This window comes from Sturnus vulgaris, unplaced genomic scaffold (genome assembly GCF_052056855.1).
Source record: "Sturnus vulgaris isolate bStuVul1 unplaced genomic scaffold, bStuVul1.hap1 Scaffold_194, whole genome shotgun sequence".
Classification (NCBI taxonomy): domain Eukaryota; kingdom Metazoa; phylum Chordata; class Aves; order Passeriformes; family Sturnidae; genus Sturnus; species Sturnus vulgaris.
In genome coordinates, this window is record NW_028276164.1 from 6,290,535 (window position 1) to 6,309,418 (window position 18,884).

Below are 18,884 nucleotides of genomic sequence, written 5' to 3' on the forward strand. Positions count from 1 at the left end.
CATGTAAAGTTTCATGGTAATAATGATGTTACAGGATGAGCAAATTTTCTACAATTCAGTGTTTAAACAAATCCAACCCGATGGAGGTTTGGCTTTGGTCTTGAGACTTTGCTCTGTGTGTGAGCCCTGTTCTGGACTGATCTTGGATTCACTTTTGGGTGAAGGCTCATCCCAGCCCTGATCCTTGGCAGCTCTGGGCTCATAGGGACAGCTGAGGCTGCACTGCACATGACTGGGGTGCAGGGCTCCATTATCAAAGGGCTTTGAGAAATTTAAATTACTGTATTTTTACTACATGGTTTTGTTTATGAAATTAATCCACTTTTTTTAAACCTAGCTTTAAAAAAAATTCTTTTCTATTGCTTTTACCAGTTATTTGATATAGTGAATTATGGCATAATTATCCCATGGCTGAATTAGAAGACTGTAAGTACTAGAAAATGAACTAATTTTTACCCTCTTCTGTCTTTCACAGACTTATGCTGGTTTGATGTGACCAACAGAAGAGGTTTTTGCTTGCTTTGAATTCAAACAAGGAGCAAAGCTGGAACCTGTTGAAATGAGTCTCTTCACAGCTAAAGCAAACTGCCAGGGTTCTTTTTTTCAGCTTTGGGTGGGGATATAAAAATATACCAGCAGCATATACTATAAATAAATATATACTAAATACATAGCAACAAATAGTCCAGTAAAGGAACTGATCTAAATGAGGGATTTGGTGTGTTTGCTCACCAAGCCCTGAGTTCCTCAGAGCTGCAGCTCCCTGCTCTCTGTGCAGACAGAGGCTGGCTATGGGTGACAGTGCTGTGTCTGGCCTGGTGCACACCAGCTCCCCACAGGAGCTAAGGGATTATCCTTGCACACTCCATCCTGGAAGAACCGTGATAATTGATGAATCTGATACAATTTCATGGCATGGCAGCAAAAAAAAAAAAAAAAAAAAAAAAAAAAAAAAGATTAGAATTGATTCCATTCCAAACACTTTACATTTTGCTGTGTGTAATGCAGATCGGAACTACAAGTTTCCTATTCATGCACAATTTGTTAGAGCTCACAGTCCTCAAAGTCACAGGGCCTTGCAGAGCTGTGTGTGAGATGACTTTAAAAACAAAAACAACCTTTATGTGCAACACCTGTCTTCAAAACTTTACAATCCAAATCACAAGCTGATTCCTACTGGTAACTGGAAAAAACCCCAACCAAATAACAAAACCAAAACTGTGACCCAACAAAACAGGCAAACAAAACAACCACCAAGAAAAAATCAAAACCCATACAAAACAGGGCCTTCCCTTGAAATGGAGAAAACAAATCCCTCCCTCTGAATCAGTATAATTTTGAAATTAAGGGGCTCTCCGGCAAAGTTTTGGGGACAGGAATGACAGTTCTTTACTAGTATATCTAAGAAGGCAAACAGAACAACTCTGGAATTAACAAGAAGCAGAACAGGAACCCAGTTCCAGTCCTTCTGGGCCTCAGGCACTTTTCCCCTGTGCTGCAGTCACCGTCACCGCTGGCAGTGAGCGCTGGCAGATTCCCGGTGGACGGGGCAGATGTGACGATCCCGGCACCTGCAGGGGCTGGGGGTGATGGCAGCTGTGTCCCAGATGGGAAGGGATGGAGGAGAGGCAGGATGCTGGGAAAACAGCAAGCTGAAGCAGGAGGGCGTCCAAGCAGGGCTGCGGGGTCCAAAACAGAGAGGCAGCTCCCGGCGTTGGGATGGTGGGGGGGTAGCAATGACCTTTCTGCTCCGAGAGCCAAAAGCGAGCGAGAGCCAGCAACTGCCCCCCACCCTCCTTTACCTGCTTCCAATCTCACCGTGTTCCCCCTTTCCCTCCCCCCGCCCTCCGAGAGAAACTCCCAAAAAAACAGGGAGGCTCTCCCTGGTGCTGGGACCCAACCATCAGTGCTTCTTAGCATGTCAATGGGAAAAAAATTCCACAGGCAGAGAGGAAAGGAAAAAACAACCCCCAATAGACGCTTATCCAGTTCTTCACTGATTTGAGGTTTATCAGCTGTTGCAGACACTGGGATGATGGTACAATGTTTTAATGTTTGGTAATAATCTAATTTCACAAGTGTTTTTAATTATATCTCTTATCGGAAATGTTTTGGATTGTTGTATCAGAATTATTCCCAATTACTGTAAGTTTTTGGTTTTACTACATGTATGGTTTTGAACTTCCCTTCATGTTCATGGCAAGAGTAATGCATGCTGTTTTTAAAACAAGGAAGGGGGAATTAGCTCCTAAATATTTACATATTTATAAAAATTTTTTTCAATATTTATTCCAAAAAAAGTAAAATATTTTTATGTAAGGCTCTTCAATTGAATGTACAATGAAAAAGCCTAATTAATTCATTAACTTAAGGAAAAGGTATGCATATGTTTTTATCATCAACAAGTTCAAAGTAGTCACCTGTTCATTCAGCGAAACATCAGTTGCCTCCAAGAAAATGAAGCCCAGTGAGAAGAAAAAGAACCTAATCACCATGCAGCCTCCGTGGCCAGAACAAAACCAGAAGCAGGACTGCCAAGACATGGCTGTGTCTGGAAATTTACAGGCAAATCGCAAAAAAAAGCCTTGTGTCATCATCATGGTATAGTGTTCCTACTAACCTTCTTCAGTTATTCCCTGTTCCAGGATCCAAGAGCACATTCAGTGATGTCAAAGATCAACATTTCCAGCTAATGGACTATTTGGACTTTAAAACAATGGTCATTTATTTCCATTTCCCTAGGACACACTGGACATTATGCTTTTTTTTCTTCATGCTGTGAAACCTTGTGTCAATGACATGATAGAATTTGCTAAGTTTTGTTGATTGCAATCTGTCTTTTGTGTATCTTATCCCATATCTAACAGATAACCAGTGATAACCTTAATGAGATAACACCCTCACAAGAGAGAGCTATTTTATCATCAGAACATATGAGCCTTCTTTGAACTAATGAAAAAGGGTGAGATGTTGCAGTCAGGTAGACAAATTATAAAAGGTCTCATAAAATCAGGCCTTGCTCTCTGCTAAATTAATAGCTAGCCTGTCACTTCTTCTATGTGCAGCTAAGTAACTTGCTTGTTCCCAGGTGAAAACAATCTTAAGCATGAAAACAATTAACACAACAAGCTATTCTGGTAAGAGAACCATTTGCACCTGCAAGAAATAAGAAATCTGTCCTGCTGGGGACAAGGACGTTCATTCCCTTCCAGGAGCCCAATGCCCGGCTGGGGCTCCAGGGCAGGGGGTCCTTGAGCAGCTGCCCCAGAACCTCCGCCAGGGTCTCCCAGCGCAGCCGGAGCCGCTCGGCCTGGGGTCCCCAAAGGCCTCAGCGAGCCCCAAGTCCCTGCCAGGAACCCTCAACTCCCTCCAAGCCAGCATCCCCCACAGCCCCTGCAAGTTCCCCCCATGGCACCGGCCGTGGCCGTGTCCCCCCATGGCACTGGCCATGTCCCACCATGTCCTCACCCATGGCTGTGTCCCCACCATGTTTCCATCCCTGTCACTGTCCCCCACATCTCCATCCATGCCTGTGTCCCCCCATGTCCCCACGAATGGCCACATCCCCCTCCATGTCCATGTGTCCCCATGTCACTCTCTATGTCTGTGTACTACCATGTCTTTGTCCCCCCATGTCTCAGTTCAGTGTCTTTATTTTTATCCCAAGGTTTGATGTTTTAAAGGGATGAAGAGAAATGAAAAGCAAATCCAGCCCAAAATTAAAGGACTTCTGTGTCCATGGTGGCTGAGAATCCAGCAGGGAAGGAGTGAGGGAAGAATATTTTTGGAGGGGTTTCCACCCCACTGTCTCCAAAATCTTGGTCTTTGCCCCAGTTCATCACCATTTTGCTGTGGAAGACACCCTCGGACAATCAAAAAATCAAAAATCAAAATCAAAATCCTGGAATCTCTGAGGATGGAAAAGACCACCAAGACCATTCAGTATTCCTTGAAGCCACCAGAAGATAGGACTGAAAACAGAAGATTTTCTGGGGTTGAACGTCAACAAATTCACTCTCCCCAAGGAATTCCCAATGTTGGTTTCCATCCTGATGGACATTCCTGTCCCTGCATTCATCCAGGGAGACAGGATGATGCAGAGGTCCCCCAGCCAGGTGTCTTCCCAACACGGATCACCAGGACCAAAGATCACCAGGGCTCTGCCCAACGGGGGTCACTGGGGATCATCCAACACCGATCCTCCCATGGGGGATGGAGCTGGAGCAGAGCACGAAGCTCTTCCCACACTCAGGGCACTCACAGGGCTTCCCTTAGTGGTGACTCCGTTGGTGTTTGGTCAAGTGAGAGCTCCTGGAGAAGCTCTTCCCACACTCAGGACACTCGTAGGGCCTCTCCCCAGTGTGGATGCGCCGGAGCCTGATGAGGGTGGAGTTGTGCCTGAATCTCTTCCCGCAGCTGGGGCAGCGGAAGGGCCTCTCATCTGTGTGAATCCGCTCATGCAGGAGGAGACTGGAGCTTCTCTGAAACCTCTTCCCACACTTGGGACACTTGTAGAGCCTCTCCCCGGTGTGGATGCGCTGGTGTTTTCTCAGGTTGGAGATGTGTCCAAAGCTCTTCCCACATTCCAAGCAGGTGTAGGGCCGTTCCCCTGTGTGGATCACCTGGTGCTGCATTAGACCAGAGATGCCTCTGAAGCTCTTCCCACATTTCCCACACTCATAGGGCTTTTCCCCAGTGTGGATCATCTGGTGCTGGATCAGATGGGAGCTCCACCTGAAATCCTTCCCACATTCCAAGCACTTGTGGGGCTTCTCCCCTCCAGGAGGCTTCTCCACCAGCTCTGAGCTCTGCCTGGATCTCCGGCCGCCTTCCCGGCTCAGGGAGGGTCTTTCCTCCTCGCAGCTCCCTGGGCTGGGTTTGCAGCCCCTCCTCCTGAGGGATCCCAGGAAATTTTCCTCCTCCGCCATCTGCCCACCCCATGGGAATGAAGAATCCTGGTTTGGGGAAAAAACAAGAGGGGACTGCCTTGAGACAAGAGAAAAACAAGAGCAAGCTGCCTTGTTCTTCCAACCGATGTGCAGCTGAGGAAGACACTGGGCATCCTGTGTTTGTAAGGACCTCCCAAACACCAAGATGCATCCCAAAAATCCCCCAAATATCAAGACACAGATCAAAAACTCCCAAAAATGCAAGATTCAGCCAAAACCCCCTGCAAAATATAAAGATTCAGGCCCTGCAAAAAAACAAACACCACGTCTTAGCCCAATAAAGCTCAGAAACAACAAGGTTCACCCCTCTGAAAATGGTGGATCCCCCTCTCCAGTCACCTGCTGAATGTGGAGGGGGGGGCCAATGCGCTGGGACTGGAGGGACGCTGTAGGTTTGGAATCTTGTGCTGCTTCCCATTTCTGCTCCTCCTGTGTCTCTGCTTTTCCTCACATTCCTCTTCCGCTTACTTTTCCACCTTCTCCCGCACAATACCAACTTATCCTCCCATGTGCAGTGTTTGACCATTTTCTTCTTCAACCCTGCTTCTCCTTCCCTTCTGCTGCTGCCCCCAGGCCCAGCACCCACTGCCGGCTCCCTCTTCCCCCCAAACCCACAGCATCCCAGCGCAGGGGCAGCGATGGAGCTGGGGCAGCTCGGGCTGGGGCAGCGCTGGGCTCTCGGCCGCTCCCGCCCGCACTCGCTCCCCACTGCAGCCGCTGCCGCCACCACAGCGCGGGGGGGCCCGGCCTTGGCGCTCCCCCCCTCCCACCTCCCCAAATTCCCCTGCCGGGGGGCGCTGGGGCCAGGAGACAGACGAGTCACAGATCAGGGGGGCTGGGAAGAGTCGGCAGCCAGAGAGCACTGAAAATCTCAGCAGGGACTACAGTGGGATCTTCGGGGACTAAACATGGCAGGGCACCCATGCAGGGTAGAAAGGGAAAGCCAGGAAGGGATCCGGGCCAAAGGGATGATGATCCCAAAATATCTCTGAAGGGTCCCTTGGCAGCATGTGGAGGGAGTTTGCACATTCTCCCAGAGGTAATCACGGACATGGACACCCAGGGGGGCAATAAGGGAAGTCCAGAAGGGATTTAGACAACAGGGGATGGATGCTGTTGGTTTTCTGAGAAGTGCAGGGAATATGGTTCAGGCAAGAAGCAGCAGAAATAATCTATGTGGGAAGACAAAGAATGATGGAAAAGAGGAGGAAGAGAAAAATACTGAGGATGGGGATGTTTTCCAGCAGGCTCTTATCCTCAGAAGTTGCCAGCTGCTGCAGATCCTTTGTATCCCCGGTTGCCAGGACAGGCACACAAGGAGGTCAGGATTGCAGGGGGTTTCTCTGTGCTGGGCAGCGGCAGGAGCGGGCGCAGAGGGGCGGCACCGGGAGCACGGGCTGGGGGCCTGTGGGGAGCTGCGGGGCCGGGCCGGGGCTGTGGGGCAGCCGGGGCTCAGCGCCGGGCGCTGCCTGAGCCCAGCACCCCCCGGCAATTGCAGGCCCGGCAGTGGCCCCCGGCCCCCAGGAGGCTGCGGGACGCCCCGGCCGCTGCCCGGCCCCGTGGAGCTGCCGGCCCTGCCCGCCGGGGGGGCCGCGTTTGGACACTGCGGCAGGACAGGCACCGGCTCTGGGATACGGGCTGGCCACGGCAGCCACAGCACAAGGAGCAGCAGGACAAAGGAACAGCTGGGAAATGGGCATTGGACGGGCAAACATCGAGATCAGCTTTTAAGCATTTTCCTTGGGTCACTGCAGAAAGGAATGATTTAGCAGAAAGCTCAGCAGCTGTCAGAGGATGAGCACCCCCAGGCACTGAGGGGGCTGCAGGAGGGGCAGAAGAAGCCCCTGGAGCACTTGGTCACAAAGGCACAGCAGGGGAATGCAAGAAGGGAGGAGGAAAAGGCCAAGGGGAAGGCAAAGGCCATGGCAGAGTTTCTACAGCCCCTGAGGGATGAACCCCAGGGCCAAAGGGGCTGTGTTTTTCCAGGGAAAATGGAAAAGACATGGACGGTCCTTCTGCAGGGATGCACGGAAGCACCAGCCTTATTGGGGCAAGCCTTGCAGAAAATATCACAAGAATTTACCCCACCCCCAGGGATTGGGTTAATGCAGGATGTGGATTACTTGCTCCAATCAGGAAGAAAAGAAGCCTCTAGAAATAATATTTGAGTATTTGAAAAAAAAAGAGCAAATGCCAGAGAAAATTTGGGACATATTTTGACTGAAGTTTGGTGGTGTCTTGACCTAGAGAGGGTCTGGGGAATGTCAGAAGTAATCCTGGACTGAAAAGGAGGTACAAGAATTCTGAGCATTAATAGGAATTTGCAGGACCTGGACTGAGGATTCTCTGTTCTACCCATAACATTGTATCACTTTTTAAACCCCAATCACTTCAATGTTGTGGTATGGACATAAGAAAAGGAATAAAATCTGAGAAAATGAAAAATAACAAAATGATTGGTGCCCCACCTATGGCTCTTCAAGACTCAGGAAAGAAATCTGAATCCTACGTGTGTTATAAGTACATATTATATTATTTGCGTTTAGCAAGTATTAAAATGAGTGTTATATGTTGGAAAACATTGCTGCATGAACACAGTTTCTTTTAGTACTGCGATTAAAAGAACTTAGAAATAGTAGTGATAAATATATTTTTTTGGACTATAACATTTTGATGTAAAAAGCTTTTGTTCATGTAACTAACTCAGAGAATGGTAAAAATGATAATCAGGAAATTCTTCACATTCCTGGATTATGGGACACTAAAACCCCAGGGAAGGCAAAAATAATGATTTACAGGTTGGAGGGGAATGATTCTGAATAATGCATGAAGGTCTATGAATATGCAACATGTTGCTGCATTTAGGAAGTGTTTTCTGAGTCAGTGTGTGCCCTTGGCTGAAGGCCAAGCATCCGGCCATTATAACCTTTGGCCAGAGCCAGGGCAGATATTCAATTATCTCCCTTGGAATTGATCTTTGCAATTCCTTACCCTGGGAATTCTCCACCTAGTGCGGGCTGGAGATAAGGGATGTATATTTCAAGCAGTCCGTGGCCAGAATCCTGTCTCTTGTGAAATCTCTGCCACAGGAAGCTGGGCTGGCACAGAGCCTGCCTTGGCACTTTGCTGTTCACAGCATCCACCCAGGACTCTGCCTCTCAATTACACTCACACACTGGGCTGCCTGCGATTCCATTGCTGGAAAGTATACCAAATTTAAATTTATTTAATATTCCATTTTAATAGTCAGGCTCGGTTTGCCCTTGTTCCGGGAAAGAAATTTTAAAAGGTTTTTTTTAAGAGATGTTGCACCACTCAACAGAGATGAGTTGAACATCTCAACAGACTGGGAATAGCCCAAAAGATTCCCACAAAGAGAACAACATTCAACAAAACATCAAGGAAACATCAGCAAACATCAAGGAACACCCACCCCAGACACTGCCCCAGCATAGATGGAGACACCTGGTCTGGAAAAGACTGAGAAGGAAATCCAGGACTGGGACCTCATTAACATCACAGAAGGAGAAATCCAGGTCCAATAGGAAACCAAACACTAAGAACTACACAACTTTAAAGCAATGAACATTAAACCAATGGATTTCAATGGGTTCAGACTGTAAAATTTCAGGAAAAATCTAGGAAAATTCACATCTCATGGAATGAATTTCTCTGCACACCCGGGCTATGTGTGGATGAAATTTTTTCTGTTGCACATCCTGACCAGGATCAAGTAATGCCTTAACTCTCTAACACTAAAGATATTGCTGGAGAGTTTTTTATTGTCCCTGCAGTTTCAGTGACAAGATTACACCATTAGAAAATTTTTTCACATTAATCCTACTTTTAGATTGTCAGTTAGGTTTGGGCCAGGGGTGTGACAAGCAATTTTTACTCCTAGGAGAAGAGGCAGAAAAGACTTGATTGCATTGGAATATTTTTCTATATATTTGTGGTGGCTCTTAATGATGGCAGAATTTCAGAATGAATCTTTAGAAGATCACTTTTAAGTTGCATTTTGCAAACCTAGAAGAGTACAAATGGTGAGGCTTTAACGCATCAACTGTTAATAAAAAATCGTTAAAAAAATTAAAAAGAAAAATAAAGCAGATTGTGAGGGTGGACGTGTGAATCACCTAAAGTCTGCTCTGGAAGAAAATCCTAGTTCCAGGCAGCCAGGAGAGGAGTTTTAGAAATGCAAATTAACATTGCTCTGGAGAAGTGTGGACAATGCCCAAGGGCCTTCTTGCCAGGGGGAGGAATTTCCCTGAGTCCATCTGCCCCTCACCCCCAGCTCTGCCTGCTTGCACAGATGGAATTTGCACAACTAAAGGCAGAGCCCATAGTGAGGATATCTGACTGCAACAGAAATTGGTTAAGCTGCAAAGGGAAACAGCAAACGGAGAATATTGAGCAAATTTCATGAAAAAAAAAGTGGGGGGGGGGGGATCATCCCTCTCCCCAAAGCAATGAGGTGTTTTTGCTAGTCCAGAGAAATCAGTTGAGAATCCAAACATTTTATCATTTCATAAGATAAAAGTGTTCAATTGATGCAGCCGTGGCAGGAGGGAGCACCCAAAAAAGGGAAAAAGATGAACGGCCACCAGAACAAATCCTACAACACCATGGACCAGCCCCTGGGATCCCTAACGAATTCATATCAGGACACAGAAAATCCATCCGTAATTTGAGTGGCATAATTAGGTTTAAAAGTATCCTTGAAATAATAACCAAGGAGACAGCTCCAGCTCCTGACCTTCCTGCTGACCAAGCCGCTGAAATGAGGAACGAGACATTTCACCATGGGATGGAATCAGATTATCTACTTACAGAAGAAGGAGGAGTTTGTGGAAAATTAAGTGACGGAAACGCCTGTTTGCAAACAGATGATAACCGAAAAGTGGTTAAACAGATAGCAAAGGAAATATGAAAATATCTCGTATTCCGGAGAAAGGATGGGAATGGGACAAATTTTCGTGGTTCCCTGGCAGACCATGGCTTAAACGAATGCTGCTCCTCCTCTGACGTGCTGCAGCAACTCTCAGCTTTTACCATGCACGACACCTTGCGCCAAAGAGGATGCGGGAAAAGAGATTGAGTCAATGGAAATTAAAAGTTTGTAAAGGCAATTCTTGAGAATATGAGAAAAGGAAGGATTGAAAGCAGTAAGATTAATACCGTAGTAGGGGTGAATATTAAGAGGGACATGCAGTAGGCGGATCGGGAATTCTGAACCTTCCAAGTATCTCAGCCAGTGGGTAAAGGGAGAGGGAGATGCAGCAGGGAAAATGAGGATAAAAAGGAGGCGGCGTTTTAGAGACCGCATGGCAAATGCCGCATGGCCTCTCTCTTTGTTCACCAATAAAGTCACTTTTACAGGACTCCTCTGTCTCCTGCGGGCACACAAACCTCTGGCCACGGGAATTTTCCCGCACAGTCCCGGGCACAGGGCAGACACCTCTGTGCCACCCACAGCAACCGGGACGAGCCAGCGCTGCTCCGGCACCGGCTCCTGCCGAGGCCCCAGCGGGAAGGAGACCGCGGGCAGCCGCTCCCGCAGCGCCCTCAGCCCAGCGCCAACACGGGCCGGCACCGGCACAACCAACCCGCCAGAGCCCCCTGCCGCCCCCGAGGCCCGCAGCGAGCCCCGAGCCCCCGCACAACCGAGCGCGGCTCCCACCTGCGCTGGGGCCGCCTCCGAGCTCCGCCGCCGCCTCCCCGGGCTCCGGCCGCTGCCGCCGCTGCCGGGCCCGCACAGACGCTGCCACAATGGCGCCTTTGCTGCTCTGCCCAATCAGCGCGCGAGAACCAGGAGTGACATTGCCACAATCAGCCAATGGCAGCGAGGGCCGGGCTCTGCACACGGCCCAGCCTCGGCCCGCGCTCTCAGGGCCCCCCGGGCTGTGGGAGGGCAAAGGCGGAGATGAGGAACAGCCCTGGAACGGGCCCGGGCCCGAGCCGCCATTGGCCTGGAAACACAAACAAAGTTCTCCGCAGCTCCCGGCACGCCTTTCCCAGCCCTGCGTGTTCGCTGGCTCCGGCTCAGCGGGAAGCCCTGGAGCCTCAGTGCCGCTACCCCTAATTAGAAGCATCAGTGTATGGCTTTGTTTTCCCCCAAAAAGGGAAAACTGCCCCAAACCCCAGTGGATGAGTGGGAGAGGGGAGAGATTTCTGGCAGAAAACTCCAAAAACTCAGAGCAGTGTAATGAGAATAAATGAAGACCCTTTAAACCAGCTTTCCTCTACCCATCCCTCCTTCCAGCTTCATCTCCTACCCCGGCAGTGCAGAAACGACGCTCACTTTTTAAAATATTAATGGTTTCTGAAACCTTAACAAAATATAATAAAGGTCTTATGACAAACGACGCTGTTGTTTTTGGGGTTTTTAAAAGTCTCATAGGTTTATTAAACTTTAGCATAATAATACACTAAAAGACTGAATTAGGAGAAAAATCAGCGCTGGGAGCACAGAACTAAAGCAGCAGACCCGGGTGTGATTTGGGGACCCAGGGGTGTTCCCTGTCGCCCCCCGCCCCCCCCCCCCCCCCCCCCCGATCTCGGCCAACGGGTGCGAGCGGCGCGGCCCCGCTGCTGAGCACTGACCCCGCCCCGGGGGCCGCCGGGACCCCCCCTTCAGTCCCTTCGACCTTCCCAGTCCTGGGGGAAAAGTGGGAAAGGGGAGGACCTGGGACGGGATCACCCGAAGACCCCCGGGGTGACGAGCGGGGGAGGGAGGGTTGGGCTCGCGCTGAGTGGGGGGTCCCGCGTGAGGATTTCGGGGGGGTTCGCTCAAGGAATTTTGGGGGTCCCCTTGCGCCGGATCCTCGTGCATAGGGCTCCTCTCGTGCCACCGTCTCCTCGTGTCACCCAGACCAGTTTGGGGAGCTCTTTGTGTCACCCAGAGGAATCTGGGGGCTCCTCGTGTCACTGAGAGCCCCGCGAGTGTCACCAAGAGCTCCTCGAGTGCCACCAGGAGGAACGGGGGGATTCCTCGTGTCACCGAGAGGCCTGCGAGTGACACTGAGAGCCCTGTGTCACCAAGAGCCCTTCAAGTGCCCCCAGCTCCTTGTGCCACCAGGAGCTCCTGGAGTGCCACCAGCTCCTCGTGTCACCGAGAGCCCCTCGTGCCACCAGGACCTCGTGCCAGAGAATTTGGGGAGAGTCTCTGTGCCACCCGGAGCCCCTGAGTGTCACCAGCCCCATGCCAGGGTCCCCAGTGTCACCGGGGTCTTTCTCTGTGTCACACACCAGGAACCGACCCCCCCTCCGAGCACCAGGACCCCCGAATTTAACCGTCCTCGTGCACCGGGACCCCCTCAGGACCCTCGAGTTTCCTCTCTCCCCTCCTCGTGCACCGGCATCACCGGACCGCCCCCCCTTTCCCGAGGAATCGCCGGAGACCCCCTCCATCAATCACCGGGCACCGGGACCACCAGAGGACCTCCCCCATCAATCAGCACCGTCACCGTGCACCGGGACTCCCCCCCACCATCGAGCAGTGACACCCCCTCATCGTGCACCGGGACCGCCGGACCCCCCTCAAACATCGCCAGCCTCGGGCACCGAGATCACCGGAGACCCCTCCATGAGTCACCGGGACCCCCCCGTCATGCACCAGGACCACCGGAGACCTCCCCAGGAATCACCGGACACCCCCTCACGAATCACCGGGCACCGGGAAGCCCCTTCGGGCACCGGGACTGGACCCCCCCCTCGTGTACCGACCACCCTCCGGTGCACAGGGCCCGGACCCCCCTTTGTGCCCCCCCTGCCCATCTCGGGGATTCCGCCCCTCCCCTTTGACTTCCCCCGGGAACAGGAGCGGGAATGGGGGGGGGACGCCGTCCGCTGGGGGGGCACCGGGGTGTCCCCAGCACCGGGGTGAGTCCCTTGGGGCTCGCTCCGTTCCCCCCCCCCCCCCCCTCCTCTGGTTATCACCAGGGACCCCCCCCAATTTACCGGGGCTCCTCCTATTCACTGCCCCCCCGTTCACCGACCGCCCCAAAGCGCTGGGACCCCCCCGGATACTTGGGACCACCCCAGGGCGCCAGGACCCTCCCCCCCCTCCACTCATCAAGACTCCTCCCCCCAAATGCATGGGACCCCTCCCTCCCCCCCACTCACCACCCCCTTCTCAGCACTCCCCGGGCCCTCCCCATTGATCGAACGCTCCCATGGCTCCCCCGGGGCCTGACTGGCTCCGCCCCCCGGGGCCGCCACTGCGCGGAGCCTTTCAGTAAACGCCCACCGGTCTTTTAGCCACGCCCAGTGAGGGGCAGGGCCGAGCGTGGCGGCCAATGGGAAGCGGCGGGAGCGTAGCGGGGATGGAGAGGGCGCAGGAAATAATGGTGTGTGGAGCAGTGGGCCGGGCCCTGGGAGAGACGGCCAATGGGGAGGGGGGGGCGGGGCCTGGGTGTGGCGGGAAGGGGAGCGCGGGAAGGAGCGGGCAAGAAATGGGGCGGGGGAGAGGGGGTGGGGCCATCAATGGGGCGTGGTAAGGGGCGGAGCGATCAATGGGGGCTAAAATGGGACCCCTTGGGGACATGGCGGGGGGGATTAGGGACACCTGGGGTCCCAAATGATCCCAAATCCTGCTGGATCCCAAGGAATAATCCCAAATGATCTCAAATCTGGGATCCGATCCAGTTCTAAAATTACCCCAAATTATTCCAAATCTTGCTGGATCCAGGAAATGATCCCAAATGATCTCAAATCCCGAATCCTGGATCCCAAAAAATCCTGCATCCCAAAAAATCCCAGATCTCAAATGCTATTGGATCCCCAAAATCCAATTCTAAATGATCTCAAATCCCAGATCCCCCCAAAATCCCAAATCCCAGACCCCAAATCCTGCTGGATCCCCAAAAGCAATCCTAAATTCGATTCCAAATCAGGGTCCTGGCAGGGTAAAGAGATCCCTGGTTGGGGAAAATGGGCTCCAAGGGGGTGCTGTCAGGGTAAATCAGAGCCCTCAGGGGAGGATCTGGGCCCCGGGGGGTTAAACTCCACTCCGAAAGTGTCACCCAGGTCCTGGCAGGGTAAACAAAGCCCTCGGGGGAGGATCAGGGCCCTCCCTCCTCCGAGCCTCAACACCCTCGTCCCACACAGCTCCAGGCAGAGCCTCCGTATGGAGACCGGGATGGAGCCACAGGTGGGAACCCCAAAATCCCGCGGGGTTACTATCCTGGGAGACGGAGTCGGGGGGGATTTCTGGGGGGATTTTGGGGCGTTTGGGGCAAGTCTGGGACCCCCCAGCGCCGAGGGAGGGAAAAGGGGAAGTGGAAAGTTCCAGAGTCTGTGGAGTTCAGAGGGGCCAGGGAAAGGGAAAAGGGGGGGGACCCCCTAGATTCCTGGGGAGATTCAGGTGGGACCCCCAAAATCTCACCTGGGCACCTAGGAACCCCAAACTCCCCCTGGACCCTCACCTGGGAAACTCCAAACCCTTGGGGGGACCCTGGGGGACGAGGACGAGCAGGAGCTGTGGCTCCAAGGGGTCCTGGCTGAGGCAGCAGTGATGATGATGCTGGAGCGGGAGGAGGAAGGGGCCCAGCAGTGCCAGAGCTGGCTATGGGCTGGGCACAGGCTGGCCATGGGGCTGATGGTGCTGTGCACTGCTGTGTGTGAGTAAAAACCAGTATGGACCAGTATAAACCAGTATGGACCAGTATAGAGCAGTTTGGGTGAACTGGGCTCTGGGCCAGGCACAGGCTGGCCATAGGGCTGATGACTGTGTGTCAGTAAAAACCAGTATAAACCAGTACAGACCACTATAGACCAGTAAAATCCAGTATAGACCACTATAAACCAGTATGGACCAGTATAGAGCAGTACAGACCAGTAGAGACCAGTTTGCGTGAGCTGAGCTCCAGGCTGGGCATGGGCTGGCCATAGGGCTGATGGTGCTGTGTGTGAGTAAAACCCTGTATAAACCAGTATAGACCAGTATAAACCAGTATAGAGCAGTATGGACCAGTATAGAGCAGTATGGGCCAGTACAGACCTGTACAGACCAGTATGGACCAGTACAGACCTTCCCCTGTCCCAGGATGGGGACACTGGGCTGGCACTGGGAGCACTGGGAGGGAACTGGTTTGGTGACATTGAGATGGTGACATTGGTATGGGGACAATGAGTTGGTGACACTGGGATGGGACTGGGATGGAACTGGTGGGACACAACTGGGTGCACTGGGACAGGATGGGGGATATTGGGATGGGACAGGGACACTGGAATGGAACTGGGAGCACTGGGATGGTGATACTGAGAGGGAACTGGTGGCACTGGGACACAACTGGGAGCACTGGGACAAGAACACTGGAACAGGATGGGGGACACTGGGATGGCACTGGGAGCACTGGGAGGGAACTGGATTGGTGACATTGGTCTGGTGGCACTGGGCTGGCACGGGGACACTGGGATGGTGACATTGGGATGGTGACACTGGGCTGGCACTGGGAGCACTGGGAGGGAACTGGTTTGGTGACATTGAGATGGTGACATTGGTACGGGGACAACGGGGTGGTGGCACTGGGAGGGAACTGGAGACAGATTGAACTGGGAGCACTGAATGGTGACACTGGGACACAACTGGTGGCATTGGGATGGAACTGGTGACACTGGGACACAACTAGGAGCACTGGGACAGGGACACTGGGACAGGATGGGGGACACTGGGATGGGACTGGAGACACTGGGAGGGACTGGAAGCACTGGGATGGTGAAATTGGTATGGTGGCAATGGGGCAGTGACACTGGGCTGGCACTGGGACCACTGGGAAAGAACTGGGAACACTGAGCTGGTGACACTGGGACAGGCCTGGGGACACTGGAATGGGAGTGGCTTGGTGGCACTAGGTTGGTGACACTGGGCTGGTGACAGTGGGATAGAACTGGTGGCACTGGGATGGAACTAGGGACACTGGGTTGGTGATACATGGGTAGCCCTGGTGCCACTGGGCGGATGACACTGGGACAGGGCTGAGGACACTGGGATGGCCCTGGGTTGGTGACATTGGGCTGCTGACACTGAGACTGAACGGGTGACACTGGGGCAGCCCTGGGGACACTGGGCTGGTGGCTCTGGGGTGTCTCTGGTGCCACTGCTCAGGTGCCACTGTGCTGGTTGCCCTGCTGCCGTGTCCCCAGTGCCACCTGTGCGGTGTCCCCATGTCCCCACAGTGTCCCTGGACTTGGCGTGCGCTGCCCTGGGGGTGGCCGAGGACAGTCACCTGCTGCTGGCCCTGGGCACGGTGACTGTGTCCTGCCAGGTGACCCTGCAGGCCTCGGTGACATCGCGGTGACACCTGGCCACCACCGCCTGTGAGCACCGGGCCATGGCCCAGCATCTGCGAGACCGCACCCAGCAGGTGGTGACCACCAGGGCCAGTGCCGAGGCCACCGTGGCCACCAGCAAGGTCACCACAATGTCCAGGGGCAGCTGGACACGATGACATGGCACCTGGGGTACTTGGTAGACGCTGTTAACAGGGACATGATGGTGACACATGTGGGACATGGCAACAGGGGTTCCCCAGAGCTGCCCAGGCCCTCAGGGACATCATGGTGGCCTTGGGGACATCGGTGGAGGGACACAAGGAGGTGATGCGAAAGCTGGAGGCGGCCCGGGATGCAGGGACAGGGTGGGGACATGGGGGCGGCACTGTCACCCCAAGGGACACTGGGGACCTTGGTGCCTTGCCTTGGGGACATCAGGGCCACCCTGAGGTCGCCTGTCCTGTTTTGGGTCACTACGATGTCCCTGCAGTGTCCCCACGTGACCACAGTTTGTCTCCCTGAATCGTTAAAAACCGGAATAATCACGGACAAAGGCGCTGTAACTAATTAAAGTTACAAAGTGGTGTGTTTATTCACCGGCACGGGAGTCACCTCCCAAAGGCGTGACCGCCCCGAACAAGGTTCTTTGCCCTCTATTTATTGCCCAAGATCTTACATACAATACATGTGCATAACCCCAGCACCTCCCATCCCCACCCCATATTAAAATGAGCCCATTCGTCCTGCACGTGTGCACAGTTCTTCTCTTGAACTGGGTCGGTCTCGAAATGGGTCAGTGGTCTCAAAGGATGAAGTCAGGAGAGTCTTCATCAGGTCTCTGTGATCCTCTGGCACGATCCAAGGCCTCGTGCTTCATGATTAACGCATTATTATTTTATTTATTATTTAGGTTCTTCTATACCTAAGTTCATAATAGCAGATAATTATACCAATTAGCTCTTGCCTAAGCATCAAGTAATTACCTACCTAACTCACATCTTGGCCATGGAAACTCCTTCTACCCTTAGCAAAAATCTTAACTCTTTCAAACCATGATTCAACTCTCCATGTCTGTGCCCCACCATGTCTTTGTCCCTCCATATCCCCACCCATGTCTCAGTTCAGTGTCTTTATTTTCACCCGTGTTGGTTGTTTTAAAAGGATGAAGAGAAATAAAAAGCAAATCGAGGCTAAAAGAAAAGTATTTCCTTGTCTGTGTGAGCTGAGGATCTATGTGCTTGAGTGGGAGGGAAAAATATTTTTTGGAGGACTTTCTACCCCACTGTCTCCAAAAGCTTGGTCTTTGCCTCAGTTCATCAACATTTGGCTGCCGAAGACAACCTTAGGCAATAGGAAATGAAAATCCTGGAATCAGTGAGGTTGGAAAAGATCTCCAAGACTGTTCCTGGATATTCCTGGATACCACCAGGAGATAGGATTGAACACAGAAGATTTTGTGGGGATCAAAGTCAACAAATCTGCTGTCCTCAAAGAATTCCCAATGTCAGTTTGGGCCGTGATGGACGTTCCTGCCCCAGCATTCATCCAGGTGCCCACAGGGAGACAGGATGAGGCAGAACCCCCTCAGCCAGGTGTCTTCCCAACACGGATCACCAGGACCAAAGATCACCAGGGCTCTGCCCAACGGGGGTCACTGGGGATCATCCAACACCGATCCTCCCATGGGGGATGGAGCTGGAGCAGAGCACGAAGCTCTTCCCACACTCGGGGCACTCACAGGGCTTCCCTTAGTGGTGACTCCGTTGGTGTCGGGTCAAGTGAGAGCTCTGTGAGAAGCTCTTCCCACACTCAGGACACTCGTAGGGCCTCTCCCCAGTGTGGATGCGCCGGTGGGCAGTGAGGGTGGAGTTGCGGTTGAATCCCTTCCCGCAGTCAGGGCAGCGGAAGGGCCTCTCCTCTGTGTGAATCCGCTCATGTAGGAGGAGATTGGAGCTGGTCTGAAACCTCTTCCCACACTTGGGACACTCGTAGGGCCGCTCCCCAGTGTGGATGCGCTGGTGTTTTCTCAGGTCAGAGCTCCATGCAAAGCTCTTCCCACATTGCGAGCAGGTGTAGGGCCGTTCCCCTGTGTGGATCACCTGGTGCTGGATCAGGTTGGAGCTGTTGCTGAAGCCCTTCCCACATTCCCCACACTGGTAGGGCTTCTCCCCAGTGTGGATCCTCTGGTGTAGGATCAGCTGGGACCTGTAGCTGAAACTCTTCCCACATTCCAAGCACTTGTGAGGCTTCTCCCCTCCAGGAGGCTTCTCCACCAGCTCTGAGCTCTGCCTGGATCTCCGGCCGCCTTCCCGGCTCAGGGAGGGTCTTTCCTCCCCGCAGCTCCCTGGGCTGCGTTTGCAGCCCCTCCTCGTGAGAGATCTCCGGGGATTTTCTGCCTCCTCCATCCCTGCACACCTGAGGAATGAAAATTCCTGGATTAGGGGGAAATAACAAGAAGAGAGCTCCATAAACTGGGTGCTCCTCCTTCCCCAATTCATCTCTGGTAGTCATTGAGCATCTTGTGTCTGTAATAACCTCCCAAACAACAAGATTCCTGCCCAAAATCCTCCAAACTTTAACACACGGATCAAAAACTCCCCAAATATCAAGCTTCAGCCAAAATCCCCTCCAGACATGTGCTGGTTTGAAAGCAAAACCAAT

General features: G+C 52.6%; 1 protein-coding gene across 1 annotated transcript in view; it reads right to left on the reverse strand.

Moving 5' to 3' along the window:
* The window catches only part of LOC148218217 (uncharacterized), a 404,528-nt gene that overhangs the window by 252,731 nt on the left and 132,913 nt on the right, over nt 1-18,884 (reverse strand). The window contains 2 exon segments of the mRNA XM_088157926.1: nt 4,399-4,704; nt 17,985-18,440. Of these exon segments, the coding sequence (XP_088014052.1) occupies nt 4,399-4,704; nt 17,985-18,440 (762 nt within the window).